The sequence below is a fragment of the Limanda limanda genome, chromosome 16, assembly GCF_963576545.1.
Source record: "Limanda limanda chromosome 16, fLimLim1.1, whole genome shotgun sequence".
NCBI lineage: Eukaryota > Metazoa > Chordata > Actinopteri > Pleuronectiformes > Pleuronectidae > Limanda > Limanda limanda.
Genome location: NC_083651.1, coordinates 14,633,762 through 14,651,727, shown reverse-complemented (window position 1 = coordinate 14,651,727; position 17,966 = coordinate 14,633,762). Strand labels below are relative to the sequence as shown.

At 44.3% G+C, this 17,966-nt stretch overlaps 1 protein-coding gene across 1 annotated transcript in view; it reads left to right on the top strand.

The window, feature by feature from the left end:
• The window catches only part of LOC133021843 (anosmin-1), a 44,636-nt gene extending 31,769 nt beyond the window's left edge, over positions 1–12,867 (top strand). Inside the window, exons 7-14 of the mRNA XM_061088837.1 lie at positions 826–1,031; positions 2,530–2,674; positions 4,534–4,680; positions 7,750–7,838; positions 8,924–9,095; positions 9,804–10,024; positions 10,726–10,867; positions 12,050–12,867. Of these exons, the coding sequence (XP_060944820.1) occupies positions 826–1,031; positions 2,530–2,674; positions 4,534–4,680; positions 7,750–7,838; positions 8,924–9,095; positions 9,804–10,024; positions 10,726–10,867; positions 12,050–12,108 (1,181 nt within the window). The 3' untranslated portion in view covers positions 12,109–12,867. The remainder of the gene's footprint in view (positions 1–825; positions 1,032–2,529; positions 2,675–4,533; positions 4,681–7,749; positions 7,839–8,923; positions 9,096–9,803; positions 10,025–10,725; positions 10,868–12,049) is intronic.
• The last annotated feature ends 5,099 nt before the right edge of the window (positions 12,868–17,966 follow it).

Sequence of the window (17,966 nt, the reverse complement as noted above, 5' to 3'; positions counted from 1 at the left end):
TGATAGATTGATGGGAGCTGTCATGGACTTGATGAGCTCCTGGCCGTTTTTGGTCATACCATTGTTATTTATATAGCCCGGCCATATCATCTGATTGCAATTTTGCACTACTATACTTAAAGGCGCAATTTGTAAAAGTCGGACGCTTATTTATCTTGCGCGGCCAACGTCAGCTGGTATGTGGAGCCCGATGTGTCCAATTTGTGTTATTGGACCGGATTAAATGTGTTTCAGGTGGAAGAGGGCACGGGGAGAGGCGAGCCAACTGGGCTGTGGCGTGAATCATTTTCTCATTACAGGCCTATTCCCTCCGGTCTGGTGTCTGGCATGTGGCCCTGCCTGTCCTCCTGCAACCAGCAGCTGGGTCGCAGCACATATACGTAGTGGCTCAGAACCAGCATTAGTGTGTAGGGACGCATACCCAGTCTCACACACACACACACACACACAGTTAGCGTACCGGAATGCTGAGCGCGGAGCCAAAGTGAGCAGCATGTGTTTGTTAACCCCTGACCTGCGCTCTCCGTCCTGTTGAACGCTGTCATGGACGTGACATGACACCTGTCATAACATCTCACGGCAGATTGTCAATGGAGGACTAATTAGTGTACACAGTGTCACACCGCTCCCCCCCTCCTCAATAAACCCACGAGTGGTGAAAGGTATCTTTGGCCTGTAATACACTCAACCTGAAATTGTACTCGCAAAGGAAAGCCGCCTTGGCCCAAGATTTGTCATGTACAAGAACCAGAGACCCTCCTCGCCTTCCTCCCTAAATGTCCACAGATGTACAAAAATATTTCTTTGTTCCTGCTTTATCCTCAGATCCGTCCGCCCCCCCCGGCCCCACCAGCCTGCGTATCACCAACGTGACGCTGGGCGACGAGGGCCTGGTGACGGCTCGGCTCAACTGGAGCCTGCCGGAGGAGCCCGACATCCCCATCCACCACTACAAGGTGTTCTGGAGCTGGACCGTGCCCAGCAAGTCCATGGTGCCGTCCAAGAAGAAGAGGAGGAAGACCACCAATGGGGTAATCTTCTCACCCTGTCTTAGCGAGTGTGGTTTCCATGGTTTTGATCACTTACAACGATGAAAGAAGCCTTAAACGCACTGTCAAGCTTTAGAGGAAAATAAATTCAGCGTGTTAAATAGTCCTTTTTTATAGTGATAACTTATGACTTGTGTATTTGCGTTTCCTAAATATCTGGCCTTGTATTCCTCATATTTTCATTTGGTATTTTGCAACTTTCCTTCTCTCTTACTCAGTTTTACTTTTTTTTAAATGGTATTGTTTTATTTTCTTATTTGTTTCTTATTAACATAAATCTCTGTAATTTTAAAGTCAAGTGGTGATAAGTACAAGTACACACACAATCCCCCAACCTATTATCTTCTACTTGATACAGTGTATTTAAGCCAAGTGGAGACTCGGTAAAACAGGATAGAAAAGCTGAATAACATCCAAGAAAAATGTTCCTCTTCTCGATTCCTATTGTCATTATCCCTCGGAACAGTTTAGTTTGGATATTGAAACATTCTCAAGTATTTTCTCTGGCCAGAAAGAAGAGCTTTCAGGGCCTTTTGTCCGGGACGTCACACAGGCTAAGCCCCCCCCCCCCTACACTTGGGATCACCTAGGAAGGATAAATACACAGTAATTTGGTTTGGTAATGCTCAAACAAACAGGCAAGTTAAGAGCTTACAAAGTTATTCTTCCTGACTCCTAATCTCACAGAACAACATTTTGATAGTACTGTAAATAAGGTTTTCTGTTTCCCCTTTTAAAAAAACAACACAATTATATTTGCACTCAGATTGAAGCAGTCATAGAGACACATATACATCAAATTTACCTTAAAGATAAATGATAATTACTCATAGATCCTCACATAGCTGAATAAAAGTGGTGTTTAAAGTTTTGGAAGCCACAATATATCCAGTAACATGTGACCCAATGGCACATACCTGTGGCTTGGTATCTGTGAGTAGTATTTCATTAGAGAGCGGAGCTGAAAGACATATTGTCTAGACAGTGCACACACACCTCTATAAAGTCGTCTCCTGAATTAGTTTTTGAAATGCGTTGCAGATGTAGCTCTGGGGAGATAGAGGTGGGAGTCACCAGACACCTATTGATACATGTACTACTGGTTTCCACTTTGGCACCTTGGGGGTTTAAAAGCAGCCTGCTGGCAGAGGAATGTCAAAACACGCACAGTCAATAACAAGAACTCATCAAGCTCACGCTGATGGTGTAATGCTGCAAGTCAAACACAGCGAGGAAGCCCTGGGAGGCTCTGATAACACGGCTCCCTCACGAGGCCCTGAAGGCTATCTCTTCGCCACGGTGCCTTCCTCAGCACCACATGTGTTCTCAATAAGCCAGGCTTTCCCACAGGCCCGAGTTGGCCCGGGCTGAGAGCTGGAACTGGGAGCGGGACGGTGACGGGGCTCAGAAGGGAGGCTCGAGTGACAGTGTGGTAACATGCGCACACGCCAACATCCCTGTGTTTTTTCTGTTGTCGCAGGCTCAGAGCTGGGTGGATCTGGAGGGACTTCAACAGAACAACAGCTACACTGTGGAGCTGCAGGCTGTCACGTACTGGGGACAGGTGCGGCTGAAGAGCTCCAAGGCTTCTCTCCACTTCAGCACCGGCCAGAATAATGAGTCAGGTAAACACTGGTGCGAATATTCTGTTCAGCTGTCAAACTTGTTTTTAACAATCTTTGTCAGGCAGATAATTCATCCAAACCGAAACATTTAAACCAATATTGGACAGATTCTCTTTAAATATTTGTGCAGACATTTGTGGTTCCCTCAACACTTGGGGGGAACCCCTGACGTTGACTTGTAACAATGCCATTCGTGGCTTTTAAAGAAAAGGTCTTGACAACCATGGATTGCGATGATTTGAGGTAGAGACATAAGTGTCCTTTATGTCTGTTTGTAATGTAAAAATGTCACTTTGTCCAGTATCTGTGAAGTTTCTCCATTATCCAGGTCATGGTATCTTCAGGAGTTGCACACGTGAACATTGGCAACTGGCCTCTCAGTCAAGAGGCTTCTTTATTTATAACTGACTTGTAGGAACTTTCCTCAATATTTAACCCTAACTCTGACCAACTTCTGCAGGTTACTGAAACCTCCACCTAGTGAGTTGTGGGGTCAACTGTTCAAGGTGACCTACCTTGCTATTGTGTGAGTCATTAGGGTCACATGGGGTGTGGATGGATTTTGAACTTTATGGAAGAATATCATAGGACAGAGCGTCACACCTGAAGTTGGTAACTGTTCTACTTCTCAATGTACAACTCCTGAGGAAACTTTAGCCAGTACTTTGGTTTACGAAAAAATATAAAGGTTGATTGATCAATGATTAAATGTAGAAGGAGTAAACTTTAGAAAACCCAGAACCTAGATGAGAGCAGTGCTTCCAGGACAGGGGTCATCTTCCAGGCTCTCTATGTTTGAAATTGTTGCCAGTGTCCTGGTGGACCTCTTTGGGTTGTAAGCCAAAAGGCCGGTGTTGCCCATTTTCCACAAACAGTCTGACCCATAATTTTACCCAAAATAGAAGCTACAAATTCGTTTTTAACGTCAAACTTTCTGAGAAGAGCGTCCAACTGCACTGGTGTGAAACAAGAACTGTATATCTCATCTCCATCTACCAGGGCTCACAAGCTTATCAATCACCCCACACCCCTAAACTAATGACCTTTCCATCAGTCCCAGCTGCACTTTGCTAGCATGCTAATAAAAAGTGGTCAACACTAGCATGTTAGCATTGCCAGGGCAAGCATGCTAACACAGACATCGGCATTTTAGCTCAAAGCATGTGGCTGCATGGCCTCAGAGCCGCTAACGTGGCTGCAGACAGACAGTCCTGTTATTCTAAATCTACAGTATGCACATGTCATTTGCAGAATACGTTAAGCCAAAGCACTTTAGTTTTGATTAAGGCTCCTCTCAGGATGAGTGACAGCCAAGCGCAGTAGGTGCAATTATGAGTCAAATGCAGGGTCATGCACTTCCTGAAATCAGAAAAAAACCTGGATGCAGCTGCGGATTTGTGATTGCAGACCCTTGCGGGATTGGCTGAACCAACGTGGCGGATTCCAATTTTCTTTGTTTTTCTTGAGAGCGGAATTTTGCCAGATTACAGAGTCTTCGGGCAAACAATCACTCTGAAGGTTCCAGGAAGCAGGAATAGCCAAGGTACATGGACAACACATCTGCATTCATGCGGAGAGCGGCTGCACGCGTAGGAAGCACAGACCGAGCCAGTGCTATATTTGTGTACGTTTTAAGCGTGTGCGGCCCTGGGGGGGAATCGAACCTCTCACCTTGGCAGTGTCAGTGCTGTGTGTACCAAGCAAATCACACCAGATCTGTGCATATAAAGAACGTGCTGTAACTGTGATTTCACAAAGATCGAATTGTGTGTTTTTGTTACCATGCCGTGGAGTTTGCCACAACACAGTCACCGTGTCTTAGCTACAGCAGCCAACATTTCTCCTTTTTCTCTTCCCAGTAAAATCGGTGCTCAAGTCAAAGAAGGAGGAGATATCCCCGCTTGGTTCAACCCTGGCCAAACGCCCCTCCGGCCCTCTGGAGGTGGGCACGCCCTTCTACCAAGATGGCCAGCTGCAGGTCCGTGTCTACTGGAAGAACCGGGGAGGTATGCGCGCCACTGTATTGATTTACACCTTTGGTAGAATCTAATTAGCACCCCATTATGCCCATCAATCACTCTATGACTAATGTACGCCGTAACAAAGTGTTATGACTGATTCTCAGTCAGCCAAAACAGCAAAGGATTCATTTTACAAATGTGGGATCAGATGGTGTAAATGAAATCAGTGAAACAATGTGTCTCTGTGAACGCACGGTAATGTGAGTGCCGGGCAAGTTGGTGTAAAGCTGTGTAACGGCCTGGTCGAGCAGAGCCACCGTTTAGTCAAGAACAATAAACAGAAAGAGACGGAGCCATGCGATGGGGTTTATTGACAGCTGCATTTAATAGATCCGCGCCCGTGCATTAGCGCCGAAGCAGCCCACGTCGTTTTACAGGACCTGATGTCATAGGGAACAGAAAACGTCGGCGGGTTGCTGCACCGCGTGGGGGTTAAAGCCTATAGGAATGCCTGTCCCAGCGGGGTCCGTTCCCCCCAACCCTTCTGTTAATACCGGAGTGGAAATATGGAAACCTTGAAAGCCATGCTCTCAGGGTAACCTGTCAAGTCCCATTCACTGGTCTATGTTATGCTACTAATATATGTCATCGCCCAAGCCAAACTCCACATCTTAGAGTCAAGAATGCAAACGCTGGCTGGAGGAGAGGCCTGGTGAGACACCAACTGCTGAATCAGAGGGAGAGAGAGCGAGGGGGGGGGGGCAGATGGAGGTAGCCCAGAGCTTTTTGTATGGCTGGCCTGGACTCCGGGAGCTGAGTGATGCTGAGGGGGAATCACACCGCTGCAGAGCACCCAGAAGCCCTGTCCAGCTTCGTCTCTTGTTTGTGACGATGGTCCACAGTGTGTGTGCCACTCTGAGGGATGACCCCCGGCTTTGCCTCTGACAACCTGCATTCCACTACTGTAAACAGAGAGAAACACAGATGGCCTGGAGAGCTGGAGTCTCTGGACATCTGGTTTGTGTGACGGGGAGAAGGGACAGGTTAACCGAACCATGATTAAACTCTCACTCATTGTCTCTGTGATCCAAACCAGCCGCGGCCTGTGGACCGTCTCCAGCAGACGAAAAGAGAAACCTTTACAGTACACCGACTCAGATAATATATCACTGTCGGCCCAGCACGCAGACAATAGACAGGGGTCCGGGGATGGCGGCACTTCTGAGGCCCGCTTCCAGCCCGTGATTTATCGAACACTGCTGAGGTCCTGTTCCCTACCTGCCCTCCATGTCCCATTTCTTGTTTTACATGCCACTTCCCCACTCCATCAGATCCAGCTAAACATATCTTGTTTATTTTTTCCCGATTTCCCGGTTCCCTGTTATTTCTCTCTTCTGCTTCCAAAGAGCTCAGGGGCTCCAAGTGCCAGATCTGTGTCTCAGCCTTCAAAGGTTCCCTTTTATCTCCCCACTACAACGCAGGCCCCCGCCGAGGGGTGAACACAGCAGAACTCAATTATTAATCGGAGAAGTATTCCACATATCCAAGCAACTCAGTCGAATGAATAATAAATCTGGTAACATAAGATGAGGGCGATGGGCAGATAAACATTGCCGAGGAGCTCACGAGGAGCTACTGTACAGTAATGAGGTGAATGTTGCTGCTGGAGTCTGCACCTGAGAGAGTGAACTGGTCCCAGCGTGACCACGGCCGCTGTACTCCACTGTCGGGAAATATAAATCCTTAAAGTTGAAGTAGAAAAGTTTGAGAATAATAAAACCTTCAGCGAGGAAAAGGGAAGGTTTAAAAAGCAGGGAAATCATGTTGATAAGATTGTACAAAGATAAAGACGGACTCCCTCTCAAGTTTTTATTTTCAGAGTTATCGTGATCATCAATAATGGAAAGTGTGACAGCAGATCTCAGGGATAGGAGTGCTGTAATCTGTGAGATACAGATATCAGTGTATCACGTCAGTCTGTCAGATTGTCTTTTGATATTAGATTCTTTTTCTGTGGGTTCAGCTGTCGAATGTTACTAAAATATTTAATCAAGTAATGTACTTATAGATTGATGGTATGGAATCCTTCTTTATACTTTAACTCCGCTGTATTTCAGAGGGAGATCAGCAGACGTTTCTACTCCAATCACATTTATTTGATCACTGAAGTAGTTACATCATATTCCTTTGGCATCACGATGCACTTAATCTAAGGAGAGTGTGTTTACCAAGAAATACCAGAGGCTCCAGAAGGGTCAGGCCGGGTTCAGACAAAAACTCTGAAATCATATTCGGGTCCGGGTTGTGTTCGATCACTTTGGCTCAGACACAAAAAATAAGTTCAGGTCGAGCTTGGTTAGTTTTCTCCAGGGCTCAGTTGGGTTCCAACGACATTTCCAATGAGAATCTATCTTGTGATTCATCTTTCCATTGAACCACACCCACTTGTTAATGGTCTCTTTGTAGGAGTTCACATGCAAATCCTGAGATGACCTTAAAGATGCATTGTTGTCCAATTAAACCGCCCAACAGTGTGCGTATAGTAGAGTTAGATCCAACCTTTACCTGCTCAATACATCGCAATGTATCAGCAACTTTACAATTGATCAACTTATTGATTTTGGATCAATTGAATATTTAGTATGGGGAATCTCAGAAAGGTTTTTCCTAGATGGAGCATCCTTCATGCATCAACTGAAATAATTCCGACAACAGGTTTTACATTTGAACTTAATAAGGATGCTCTATCTAGGAAAAAGAATTCTGAGATTCCAAATACCAAAATTAGTTGATCCGGTCAATTGAGCTTGACCAATATGGATCTTTGGGGGTGGATGTGCATATAGATATAAGGGACAAACATTTTTCCGACACAACAACCAATGCAATTTCTTTAGTAAAATGTTAACATAAATGCACATCTTTTATTTTCTCCATTGTTTATTCTGTAAAAGATGCTGATATGTTTGTGTAAGGCTCGATATTATTGGCAAACCGATAAATCAGTCAGGACTTGTAATGAATCAATGGGTCAATATGAAGTATTGGATCTGAATACTGAGGTTGTGTCTCTGTTATGTGACATTTTTTTCTTTTCATCCACCCTGTTTTCAGATCCCTCAGTGAGTCGTTACCACGTCCAGTGGATGCCAGAGTACTGCAGCCACAACGAGACCCGAGGACCAGAGAAATCCGTCACGCAGGTTAGTCTCCGAGAAACGTTTCACAACTTCCGACTCGATCAGCAGCTCTATGCTATGCAAAGCACGTGGCAGCGCTTTTGTCCTCTAAAGAAAACAACTCTGCAGAGAGAGAGAGAGAGAGCCCTGAAGCCTTGGTGCGTTGGATCTGCTCAGGGCAAATCACTGGCTTTTGTTTTGAATATTATGAGTCAGTCGTGTGGTGTTTTGGCCAATAAAACGCATTTGCTGAAAAAAAAAAGGTTTCCCGGAATAGGGGATCATTCATGTCCAGCAGCCCTTAGTAATGCTTCCGCGTGGGTCTTTCCTGTAGGGTGCGGCAGGGGGGGGCGGCGAGAGAGTCCGGGGTTGGGGGGTTAACAGTTTGAGCCCAGGCTGATGCAGCATGGCAGAGGCCTGGCAATCAACACATTCTTTGGGGACCGACGCTCTGGTTGCTAGGAAATATACATCCATTTTCTATAGATCACTGGGAAAGACTCCAGGCTTGTGCTTTTATGTGAGCACCCAGCGCCTCATTCACTTTTAATCAAAGCTGTTTCATATCAGAGGGAATACACACACAGTTTTTGTTCTAAGGGGACTGCCTATTAATGTAGAACCTCTTTATTACAAATGCAAGATATAAATCCACTGCTCAGTGTGACTTTCTTTCCCCTTGTTTCCCTAAAAAGACTCGAGAAATGGGATTTTGGTCCAGATCAACAGATAATGAAAGTTAAAAGTGGGTGTAAATTGTAAAACTGCAGCAGAGAATTTATTAACATGGATTTACAGGCTGCTCTCCCCTTCAAATTACACATGAATCCACTTTGGTTACAGCTTCTTAATTAAGTTCATCCTTGTTATTGCATTTGGGAGCTGTAAAAAATCATTTATATTACAGTTTGAGTAGGAGAATAGCGGCCTAACCCTTTCCATGTGAGCGTTCAAAGTGGTCCTGTAATGTGGGGCATGTTCCTGAGGCCTGAGTGGGAATGTGATCTGCCGCGGCGCTGTGTATTTAATTATCTCTGAAGCTCCATGGGACCTGACCCGGGTGACATGTCAAAGTCATCAGAGGCTGAATAATGTGTTTCTTGGCGCAGGAGAACTACATCAACCTCCCGGGCCTGCTGTTCTCCTGCAAGTACAAAGTCACCGTTCACATGCTGAAGTCCAAGAGACGCTCCAAGGATGAGAGCACCACTTTCCTCACACCGTCCTGTGCCACCATCCGCAGCAAGACTCACAAGCACATCCCCTGCCCAGGGGAGGGAGGTGAGTGCTCGGGAGGGGGGACACTTCAAAGCCATTAAATGGATCCATGTGGGTGTCAACACTGTATTTCGTGCTAAATATAAGAATAGCACAGGTAGAGCACTTGCTTTACCTCCTCCATTAGTCCCCTTAACTTCAAGCACTCATCGACATCAGTCCCAAAATGTTCCTGCTTTGTATTCATCAAAATCGATTTATTCCTTCCTGTGACTTCGGTGAAGATGTCAAAAAATGCCTTTAGAATCGTCTTCTCGCAATGTTTAAACAAGTGATTTCTGGATCCACCTGTTTTTCCACATCTGTACCAAAATTTAAGGAGTCCTTTTTGACCGCTGAAGTTTCATGGAAATCCGCTCTGTGTTTTTTGGGTAATCATGTTGACCAACCAACAAACAGGAGTGAAATCTTAACCTCCTTGTTTGTCACCGTAAACTCAATCGCTGTGAATTACTCTGAACATTTTCCTGCTGCGGTCTCTCATGGGCTCAGTCAGACATTTTAGACATTTTACCAACTCCCACATTTAACTCAGCCCTACAGCAACTGATTCAGACATTTGCGTTCTCACATACAGCCGCCTAAGCATTGTTGTATTTTGATTTTTATCTCGTTCTTGTCTGACAGGTTGGTAATATTAGAGACAGTTTGACATCTTAGGAAAATACACTTATGGGCCTTTTTGTAAACGTTAATTTTTCCCCGAAACAGCGCCGGGGCTTCCAAAGGTTTTGGCAAAGCCGGAGAACCTGACAGCCTCCTTCTCCATCAATGAGGGAAACGTCACCGGCAACTTCCTGTGGCGCGTGTCCCGAGTGGCTCCCAATCAGCGAATCACAGGCTTCCAGGTCACCTGGGCCGAGATCACCACCGAGAGCCGGCAAAACAGCCTCCCCAACAGCATCATCTCGCAGTCCCAGATCCTGCCTCCAGTAAGTCTGTTGTTATTAAAACGAGATTGGTTTCTATTTTAACTCCCTTAATAGCCATAGAGTGAAGCCTGTTTAAAAATCTGACACATTGAATACGTTTCAGTGCACCGCAAGGACCCTGCTCTGTCATATAGAGTCAGGCAAGTCTGGCTTGCAGTAGGAAAGTATGTTCTATCTGCAGCGTTTCATTTCACAGCATCTGTCAGAGGTGAGGGTGATTCAGGGATAACACTGTTGTGGCCTCTTTGCATGAATCTTGTGATAAGCAGTGTAGACAGACACAGGAATAGATCTGAGGAAGTGTTGTGTCCTGCTGGAAGTTCTCCTCCTCTACCTTTTCATCTGCCTTCACGTCTTCCTCTTTTATCCTCCGCGAGCGCCACGAGAAAGAAAAGCCGCTCTTTTGACATAATCTGCTCCATCAACAGCACGTTCTGCCTATCTGCACCTCCCAGCCTCTGGAGCTCGTCTATAAATAAAATCACCCACCGCACACTTTATCAAGCTGGCAGCGAAGAGGAGAGACAGCGAGCCTTATGAAAACAAAGTCTTTGTTTTTGTCTGTGGCTTGTGCAAAGACGGGCTCTGCAGCCGACACTCCCCTGGTCCGACAGCCCGTTCCGATCCCCGTCCTGTCAGATCCGAAAGCACACTCGGTTTTATTTCCGCTGATTGCATTTCTCCCCTCCCTCTCTCGACAGGATCATAACCTGCTCGTGGTGTCCAACCTGCGGCCGTCCACCTACTACAGACTGGAGGTGCAAGTCATAACAACCGGAGGAGAAGGTCCCGCCACGGTCAAGACCTTCCAGACCCCAAACATATTACCAGTCATTCAACACCGTACGTGCAAATCCCCTATCTACTGATGCTGTGTCAAACAAGTTGAGAAAATAATGTCATTTATTTTGAATGAATATAATTCATTAATGGCCCTGAGTTGTTTTTTTGATATCCTGGTACCTGTTGGTGCTATATCAAACCCACTAAAGGCTAATTTATGCAGATTTTATGTACAAAAATGGATTTTCTTTCACTGTTCACATTCTTCCATGCGTCCTTTACTTTGGTACGATTTCCAATGGTACAGCTGCATTTTGTCTGCATCTTTAAGCTTTAAGAAGATACATACAGCATACTGTAGGTTAGCTATGGGAATAGTTTGACATTTTGGTGAACAAGCTTATTTGTTTCCTTGACACTGTCACATCTGAGCCATCAATACAAGGCTTACAGTCAGCAGCCAGTTAGCTTAGCTTATCATAAACACTGGAATCAAGGGGAAACAGCTTACCTGTGTCCAACAATAATAAAAATCTATTGACCGGCTCCTCAAAGCTCACTAATAAACACATTGCCTGGAAAGTGCTCAGAGCCAAGAAATAGTCTGGTTCATTACTACCCGTAAAATAGCAGAATATTAGATGCCAAAAGCTCAATGGAGCCAATGTGATGTCGGTTGGCTCACTGATTTTGTTATTTACTGGCAATACAACTTAACTGTTTTGGTCAGTGGCCACATTAGCATTGTTTCTAACTGTGAAAGGCTGTTTTCGGTTTAAAAAAAATAAAGAATCTAGCAACTTAACCAGCAGATATTTGCCATGCTGGAGACCAAAATTAAGTTTACAGGCGAGTGAATAAGAGTCCTACATTAATCAGGTTTCCAAAATACATTAATATAAGATAATGTTGCTTTTTGTCTGCTGGATGTATCGCAGACTGTTTCCAATCAGGTTCACCGTATTAACTTTATAAGGTGATGCTTTTTCAGAGTTTACAGCTTCTTCTTGCTGAACTCAATTTGCCCCAAAAATCTGCAGTTCAAAGAAACAATGCTGAAGATGCTTCTGACCCGTTATGCAGCAAGATTTCTATTGAAAGTTAAACTGAACCTTGGGTGTTTAGCTCAGCAAAAAGAGAGGATGTAAATAGTAGTTGTGACCCAGATAACAGCTCTAGATGCAGCAAGACAACAAGCTCATTTATGCAGAAAAAATCGAATGTTTTTGTTTTGTTTTCCAGGACCCAGAATCCGGCAGCATCACTCTCATCACCAGAAGCCATCGGTAGAGAGACACTGAGTTTCAAGTCGAGGCAAACCCCAGTCGGGAGGCGTATCACCGGCTCTCTGCTCCAGTCTGTCGGGGAAGGAATGTTTGGAACCAGACAGCAACACAGCGCACCAGACCATGAACTGACCTCCCCCGGCTTGTGATGTATGGATCCATCCTCTCCTCTCTAGGCTCCACAACACATCAGCTCTCCCTCTATCACACCCCTCTCTCTTGACTGACACAAGGCACATGGTGACGGGTTGGTCTGCACGGCGAAATCATGAAAGGAGATATGAAATTCCAGGTCAAAATATCGAGATCCAGGAATCCCAAAACAAAATGTTGTGTTCCAGCATAAAGATATTAAACATTTTAATTGGATTTGATGACAGGCAAATAGAAACACAATTACTTAGGCAACCTGCTTGAAGGTGCTTGAACGTGGATGGTAGGAAAAGCCCCAAACGTAAACCCAATTGTTCATTCATGAAGAAAGAAAAGTAGAGAGTCATCTATTTATTTTGTGTTACCCTTTAAAGAGGCGCTTAGGCACACAGTCAGTACTGATGGAAAATGTAATTAAAGTCATTGTTGTCTAACCCCAGAATATTTCATGTAGTATGTTGCATGTAGTACATTTGATTTTCTTATTTGAACTGTAAATGAATTACTTGCTTCAAATTGAAAGCTCGTAATGGTTTTGCATGACGACCATTAGCGTTCTGTTGGCATGGAATAATGTCTATAGTGTGACCTCTTTTCAATATGTTAGCAATATTTCATTAACAGATTAACAAAGAACTATATTGGGAGTAATATGTAATGTTTATTAATGAAATTATAACTTGTGTGGAAACGATGAATTGTACATGTTCTTGGCTGTAGAAATATTTGTCGTGGAGCAGTCAGTGAATGTCTATATTTATTTATGTGTGTATTACAAAGTTTGGTTTGGATGTGTGTGAATGTGTATGTTTCTGTGTGTTTTAGTCTCGAAAAAACTTTTTGAACCGGCAGAAAAAAATCTTGTAAAGACATTTTGTAAAAATTGAATTGTAAATACAGTCTTATGTTACATGTTATTTTTCCATGGTAGAAACTGTACAAACTGCTAAGTAATAAAATAATCCTTAATCAGTTCCCTCCGCTGTTTGTTTAATTGACGCGGCGGCGAGCGGTAAATAGACGTGCTTCTCCTCCCAGTGCTGTTTGGCAGTTGCTGTTGCTTATTTTGGCCGCAGCATCCACCGTGGCAGACTGTGAGCGTGAAGCAAATTCACTGATCGGCCCAGGAGCCAGAGACATGCACTCTGCAAGTCCAAATAAACAGGTCATCTAGCTCCACAGCCCGAGTGGAATCCACGTCGCTGGGGTCGGGCACCACTCAACACAACGGCCCGCTTCTCAGAGCACTTGTGTGTTGGCAAAACATGAAATCCCCTCCTCTGCTCGGCAGCCTCTCACACATGTGAAAAGGGGAAAAAAGTGGGAATGTTTACAAGAAAATAAAGCTCAGTGACACTGCGAGACTCGGGCCTACAGTAGATGTAGAGTGTGTACTTTTTGCGTTAAAAAGGCTCAAGCTGGCTTCCTGCATATGTTGAATGAAAGCCTTTTCTAGCACACGTATAATAATCCTGGGAGCAGAGCTAGACAGTGTTTAATAGTGAATAGGCGAAATATTCTTCTTATTTTAATGAGTTTATTTACACCAGAGACACTGCATGTGATCTGTGGTTCTTGTCCTTTTATGTTTCTTGTATCATTTATTGGACTTGTATCTATGAGCATCTGGAATTTGGTGCAGCTTGATTGGATTTTAAGGAGACTATTGGGCCTTGGCGGAGGTTTGTACTCTGAGTGCAAGCTACCTCCGCCAGGGTTATGTTCTCATCAGGGTTTGTGTTTGTTTGTTTACACCATTATGCGAAAACTACATAACCTTTTTCTATGACACTTTGTGGAAGCATGTATTGTGAGTCGAGGGAGAACTCATTACATTTTGGTATGGATGCAGCTCAGGGCGAGGATCCAGGACCACTTTGTTGGTTGGCTGGTTTATGTTTTGGGATTGCAGAAAAAACTGCTCAACGCATTTCCACAAAACTGAGTACAAGGATGGGACATGGGTGAAGGAAGAAGCCATTAAAACGTTGGCACATGATCGACACAAAGGGGCAGATGCAGGATGTTTTCACCAATATTCCCAAGAATGATTCATGGATCCTGATGTCATATTTATGGGACTGATATCTATGGACGTGTGTTATTTGGTGCAGCTTGATTTATTAATGTTATGGGGTTATGAGGCATGCACTTTACCTTCATTCAGGACATGATTTCAACCTTCATGGACCAAAGAGCAGTTGTCAAAAATGGTCTTGAGCTGAATCGTAGTATCTGTATTCATACACATCTGCCTCCCTGATCAATAATTGAATTACATTTTTCTTCTTTCATCGCACACTCACCAAGGACTTTACTAGAACATCTGTTTATTAATGCAATCATCCAGTCAGCCAATCATGTGGCAGGACTGGAACGCAGGAGCTACACATTACATCAGAATGACGGGAAAAGATTCACATGATTGTTGGTGCCAGACGCAAACAACAGTCTCTGGAGTTCTTACTCGGAATGCTGCGAAAAAAACAGAACATCCAGTGAGCAGCAGACACAAACACACACATCTCAGAAGGCACAAGACGTCCGGCCTTGACTTAAATAGGCTGCAACAACAGGAGAAACACAAAGTCGGCTCAGTGAACTTCAGTAGAAGACCTTTGGGATGTGGCAGAACAGAGAGATTGGCAGCGTGAATGCGCAGATGACAAATCTGCAGAAGAAATGTGATGCAATCATGTTAACACGGAGCAGAGTCATGTGGAGGAAGGTTTCCAGCATCTTGTGAAATGCACATCAGGAAGAATAGAAGTTGTTTCGAGAGTGAAGGGAGGAACCCCTCAGTATCAGCATGAGATCTTATTAAAGTGCTTGGTGAGTGTAAATCTAAAAATATTGCGGTCTCATATTCAATGCAGATCAGTGTGATCCCAAAGATCATCACATACGTAATTGCACTTTTCTAGTCTTGATAACCACTCCAAGCACTCACTCACACACACTTTATCTATCACACTGCACTCACACACCGCCGGCTCAGTCGTCACGGGCACGTTGGAGGTTCAGTATCTTGCCCGAGGACACTTTGGGACGTGGAATGGAGCAGACAGGGATCAAACCACCAGTCCTCTGGTTAATGGATGACCCGCTGACCCACAGCTACCTTATCTAATGAACACAAATGTTCTGGGGTTGTGGTCGTGCACAAAAATCCACCAGAGCAAACAGTGCTCCTAGAGGGAAAGCAAATAAAAACTAGTAAGTGTTTGACGATTAATTGCTTCTCACTTTTGCACTTGGATTTCCTGCAACAATTTGACACTTTTTTATGGGTTTCTTCTTCCCCCCTCCCCTCTCCACTCTCACTTTTTCTCATGAGTGTTCGTGCTTGTGACAAGACGTTGCTCTCCAGATGTTCAGACGTGAAGGCCGCTCTTGTCACAATTTTCCTCCGGCGAGCGACAAATTATTCCGATCCCTTGTTTTCACAAACTCAGCCTCTCCAGGCAGCCAGCGCTCCGCCGCTCACTTCTCAGGGACGTTGTTTATGTACAGTTCTATTATGTCACAGGAGATTAGTTCCTTTTGGTCGGCGCACACTAATCCCCTTCGCTCTTTTCTAGGGAGCCACGCCAGTGTTTTCGCCAAGGCTCCCTTTTCTGTGCGAGCCAGCCCAGCCCCTCTCCCTTTTTTTTCAGGCTGTCACAGTTCTCTCTCTCTCTCTCTCTCTCTCTCCCCGCACACACCGAATACCATGGCCCTCAAGTGTGAAAACCTCAAAACAAAAGGGCCTCCATCCTCCTTTGAGGCATGTTGCAAGACATCCAAGTCTCCAAGGACATAAAAGAAAGGGATGGGGAAAAAATGCAACGACTAAATAATGGGCAAGTCGTCAGTATGAAAGCTTTTTTCTGCGATGGTAAAGGCCAGCGAGGGCTTATTCACTTTGCATGACATTGCATCCCTATTGTGAAAGTCAGGCAGGGGATATTGCTTTCACATTTAAGCGCATATTTCTGAAAACAATATTATTCATTTGGCTCTTTGAATAATCCCAGTCAGTTTAATATTTGCCCCTCTTCTGGTTGACATTAGCTCCCATTTTATTAGAGGATTGAGAACAACACAGTGAGTCCTTTCACAGGAGAGCAACAAAGATGGGCCTTTTTCTCCCACACATTTCCTCTGACCTCTTTGGACCCGTTCCGCAGATTAACACCGCAACGAGCCGTGCATCGCTATTTATCAAATCTAAGCCACTTTTATGGGTCATCCTGCTGATGGAACCACTGTAACGTTACTCCTCCTCAGAAGGGATGGGTGGAATTTCCTCTCTGATGAAAGGTACAATCCCCCGGTTTGACGTTGAATTATGAGGCGAAAAATAAAATGGATGGACTAGACTTTCCCTTTTCAGATGACACCGATCGTAACCTGAACGATTTGAAAGGCTCCAAATTTGACTCTCATTCGCGTTTCAGGTCAGTGAGATCATCGAGCGGAGCCGGGCTCCAGATTACTACCACATGGACTGGATGTCCATTTGCGCTGCTACTCCGTCAATATGATGAGATGGAATACATTGTCTGCTCGACCGATGAGGAATAACCAGAGTGTTTCCCTCCCTCCATTAAAGGCAATGTTGCTTTAATACTGTGGTATGGTGAGAAATCTGACCTTGCCCTGGGCAGTGGCATGTTTCTGGTTAGGCTCTGGTGAGTAGGACCAGGCAGGGGACACATGAAAGGATCTTTCTGTCAGGCCACAAAGATGTTCAGTCTAAGTCTAATGAAGACCAGAACACATGGACAGACCTGAGAACATGCAAGCCACACGCTATACAAGCACTGCAGCTCCGACCCTGTTGACAGCCGGAGTATTCCTCTCCTGTTGTTTTACAGGCTGACAAAGTGAACGGCTTCATACGTACGTGTGTGTTAGGAGATTAAAAATCAGAACAACCAGGACGTTGAATTTAAGTCACAGACACATCCTGGGACAGACAGATAATGTGTTTGTTTTGTCTGTCTTTCGTTTTTAGCAGCAATTTCCTTCACCTCCGTGGCTCCACTGGGAAATTTATAGATGTTGCCTGAAAATGTTTTCTTTATATTTTTGATGAAATGAAAATGTGCCCTCTTGGTTTGTACAATGCAAGTCGACTGCTGAGCTGTTACAGAAAAAAATTAAACAAAATCTTGCAAGTAACTACAATACAATACTACAATAGCTCCACTATAACGTCAATGTCATATTGATAATAAATGCTGATAATGTTGGCTTCCATAATAGAAAGAAGTGTTTCTAACACATAGTGGGAGGCAAAATAACTAAAAGTGGATAATGAGCTAAATGTACCTCAAAGTATCAGAAGTAAATTTTCTAATAGTGCAGAATTACTTTTATAAAATATATTTGTACTCATGCCAGAGTATTATTGGTGCATTAGCATGTAATTTAAATGTTGCAGCTGGTTGAAGTTACTCTAATTCAGCCTTCTAATCTAAAAATGCCTTATACTGTGCAAACAAATTAAAATCGAGATAGCTAGTAGTTAAGTCTCTTGTATTCACACAATCCTGCTGTGCTTCTGATTTACAGAGACAGTTCACATTCTACTGTCCGTCCGAACAATCCCAAAGTCTTGAGGTGCCTGCGCAAAGTTGACAAAGCAAAAACAATTCCATCTATATGACTTCATATTAATTCTGACATGATAATAATTAATTCAGAAAAACAGTGAATGCAATAGGCTTCTGTTG